Source organism: Gekko japonicus, unplaced genomic scaffold (genome assembly GCF_001447785.1).
Source record: "Gekko japonicus isolate JY-2015 unplaced genomic scaffold, Gekko_japonicus_V1.1 scaffold515, whole genome shotgun sequence".
Lineage (NCBI taxonomy): Eukaryota > Metazoa > Chordata > Lepidosauria > Squamata > Gekkonidae > Gekko > Gekko japonicus.
The window spans coordinates 924,771-928,497 of NW_015164680.1; the positions used below are offsets into that span (position 1 = coordinate 924,771).

Consider the following 3,727-nt stretch of genomic DNA (forward strand, 5'->3'; position numbering starts at 1 on the left):
CCTAACTACACATTAAAGATACATAGTTACCAAAGTCAGGATAGCATCCAAGAGCTCAAGATTGTCCATGGTGATAATCCAGGTAGCACCAAGGGATTTTGAAGAGAAATCCCATCCTTGCACCCATGTGTTCCAGTTCACATAGCAACTCTTTGTATCTCACGAGGCAGCATTTCCAGGTGCAATAAAACAAACTGACAGAGAAGGAAGGGAGGGCTAAGCAAGCGAGCTAAGAGAGACTCACTCCCAGTGATCAATGGAATTATAGCTCAATCTAATCACAATCAGCTGTGGCCATCAGCCAATCACAAGTGGTCAGGGGTTGTGCCCAATTGTTGGTTGTCATAGCTGCGTGTGGGGACAGGCTAGAAGTTTTGAGACCACGCCTGCAGTCACATGACCCAAAATCCAGCTTCTCCATTGCCTACGTGACTTGTTGCATGTGGGCTAGAGCCAGGAGCCATCAGGTCTGGCTCTTCCACTTAGAGGTGTGAAAGAATGTGTGGTTATATGGCATGGCTATTGAGGTAGTTTAGGCCATTTGGTCTGCCCTGGACCATTTGGCCTGCAACAGGAAATAGGGACACAGAATGTCATCACAGGAGAAAGCATGAGACTTTTAGAAATCAATATTTCTATACAGAGTTCAATGGCACTTTTAAGCCCAACAAAGTTTTATTCAAGATATAAACTTTCGTGTGCACACACACTTCTTCAGATACAATGAAATGGAAATTACCAGTCCATACATATGGGTAGAGGGTGTGTAGTAAATTAGCATACAGCATAATGAAGATGTTTAACAGATTCAAGAACCAAACAGGAACAAGCAGCTTAGTTTATATGGTCACCATTTGTTTGGGTTTCCCTCCTGGGGGAAAACATAGTGAAGGATATAAATATGTCAAAACTGAAGATTGATAGGCAGATGCATACTTAATTGTGGAATTCTGAGAGTAATTAACTGAGAGGAATAACCCTGCCATTATTCTCCATCCATCTCTTCTCAAGCATCTTCTTCTTTGGAGTGGGGCAACTGGTCAAGAAGAAGCTTATCCCTTGAATAAAACCTTGTTGGACTCAAACGTCGTTCTTCCATTTCATTGTATCTGAAGAAGTGTGCATGCGCATGAAAGCTTATACCTTGAATAAAACTTTGTTGGTCTTAAAGGTGCCTGATAGGTTGGCACATACATGGGAATACTTATACTGGCCTACCTTACAGGACAGTTGTAAGGATTAGAAGATAATGTATGTAAAGCATTCTGAACACTAAGAGTAGTGTAAAAGTGTATTCTTCTTATTACGACACTGTTCCATAGCACATAATGGATACTTGTACATTCACACCACTTTTTATGAAACAGAATTTCAGCTATCACAAAGCAAAGATATCCTTGCCTTTTTTTAAAAAAGAAGCTATTATCAGATTATTGCATAAAACAAGATATTTCCCCACAACCACCTTTTGTATCTTCATTCTATTGGTGATTTTGGGTGTGTGTGTGATCATTCTGCACTTTATGGGCCCAAATCTCACTTTATGCCAGTACCTTCAATAAGTATTTTGAATTATTGGCATATGATGGTATATGTTGGGATCTGCAACCACTGCAGAGTTCCAAATTGCTACCGTGGTTTCATAATGCAACCCCTCAAAACAAGCTGCCACAGTAGCCCTCCCTACCGTCTTTCTCGCTTTGCACTTTCTTCCTTTGACAACTACTGGTCTTCTTAAATTCTGCAAAATGTAAAGGAGGAGGCTGGAAAGGAAAACGTGAGAACTGAGGAAAAAAACAGCCCTGATACTTTTGTGGTTTGTTAAGCTGATGTTAACAAAAGGTGTTAACGCAGCTTTTTGTTTTTAGATTTTGCTTTGGACAAATGCTGTTACCTGTAACCCGAAACAGCGGACGTGTTAAAAAAAATGCACAATTTGTGGATATGACGCTGCTGATAGTAGAACACACACACAGCCGACAGATTGCTTCCCGACCGCCGCACAAGTACAGCTTAGCACCTGCCCATGGCTTACAACAACCCCCACTCAAAGTTAGGGCATTGCTGTGTAGCTGCTGCGGCTGAAGAAACGGGTGACTCCAATCCACTTTCGTCACTTTCCGCAGAGCGCCCACTTCTGCTTCTGTCTCATCTAGTTGCATAAGCGAGAGAAAGCGAATCACTCCAACCACCCTCCGAGCGCAGGAAGCCCCCCCCCTCCATTATTATTTAAAACTGTCCTCGCGGCACCTTCTCTCCCTCTTTCATCCTCGCCCACGTGACAGTTCCGGACGAGGGAGGGGGGAAGGCTGGGCGGAGTCAGCGCGTGCTTGGGACTGATCCGGTTACCCAACCTCAAGCTCCACCTTTTAAAAGCAAACCGGGAGGGGGGGGGGAGGGAGGAGAAAAGGAAAGAATGGTAGGCGGAGTCGGTTTTGTGGTGGCACGTGTTCCACCTTTGCTATGCTGTCCAATTCAGAGGAGGGAGGGCGAGCGAGCGGCAAAAGGGCGCACGCGCGCGCCTTTCATAGTGCGCGAGCGCGCGAGCGAGAGAAGGGGGGGTGGATGTTGAGCGGTTGGTCTCTCTCTCGGCTTCTGTGATGTATTTTCCCTCCCTCCCTTCTCGCTTTCACAGCGCATGCTCCCAAAATGTACCTTACGTGACTGTCCTCTTCTTCTCCCCCCTCCCCTCCCCTCCCCTCCCGACTGTTGGCTGGCCCTTGCCATTTGTCCGCTTCTCAAGGAAAGGATGGGAGAGGGAGGGCAGGAGGAGGTGTCGGCAGCGGCCGCCGCCGCGCGCGCACCCCGTGTGGGAGTCTAGCACGCGCGCTGTTGTTATTGGTGCGGCTTCCCTGAGTGACTGGCTGGGCTGGCGGCGGCGACTGTTGGCTGGGAGGGAGGAGGAGGAGGGGAGCGCGAGAGCGAGCGAGGAGAGCAGGGTGGCTCAGTCAGTCAGCCAGCCAGTCGGGAGAGTGGAGTTCTTTAAAGATGGCCGGAGCGGCTGTGGTGGCGGCGGCGGCCACCAGCGCGACCCCCGTTTCCCGCGTCTGCCGGGAGCCCTACGATGTGAACCGCTTCATGATCGAGTGCGACATATGCAAGGACTGGTTCCACGGCAGGTAAGGGCCGGCCGGGCCGACCGCCTCTTCTTCTTCTTCTTCCCTCAGCGGGGGGGGACCCGACAACAACAGCAACAACAACAAAACGCCCCCCCCCTTCCCCTTCAGAGGGGGGGGGAGACCTCGCCGCTCTCCGCTCAGGGGGAAGGACGCGCGGAAGGACAATGCGGGGGTGGCTTCGTCGCGGCGGGGAGAGCGAGACGGCTGCCCGTCTTTCCAGGGAGGCAGAGCGGCTGCCACTCAACCAGGAAGCGGCGCTTGAGAGAGTCGCTCCTCTTCCTCCCTCCCTCCCCCGTGAGGGCACCTCAAGTTGGGCGGGATGGGGGCGGCGGCCGGCCAAAAAGTTGAGCCTCTTTTGGGGGGCAAAATAATAAAACAATTTTAACGCTCTGGGGAAGTTGGTGTTCAACGTGGTTTTGTGTGTGTCTGTCTGTCGTGGGGACGTCTCGCCGCTCCATGTGGGGGCATCCGATGTTTCTTTCCCCCCTGGCTGCCTGTCTGGGCTGACGGTCGCCGGAGTTGCGTCTTGCATCGGACTCTTTCTGACGTTGCGCCGTCTCCCCACTCGTGTCTCTGCGCGCGCGTGTCTCCGTGCATTGTGTCGTTTG

At 50.6% G+C, this 3,727-nt stretch overlaps 1 protein-coding gene across 1 annotated transcript in view; it reads left to right on the forward strand.

Annotated features, from left to right (window-relative positions):
* Window positions 1-2,979: 2,979 nt before the first annotated feature.
* The window catches only part of KDM7A (lysine (K)-specific demethylase 7A), a 59,505-nt gene continuing 58,757 nt past the window's right edge, over window positions 2,980-3,727 (forward strand). Inside the window, exon 1 of the mRNA XM_015409307.1 lies at window positions 2,980-3,119. Coding sequence (XP_015264793.1) covers window positions 2,989-3,119 — 131 coding nt within the window. The 5' untranslated portion in view covers window positions 2,980-2,988. The remainder of the gene's footprint in view (window positions 3,120-3,727) is intronic.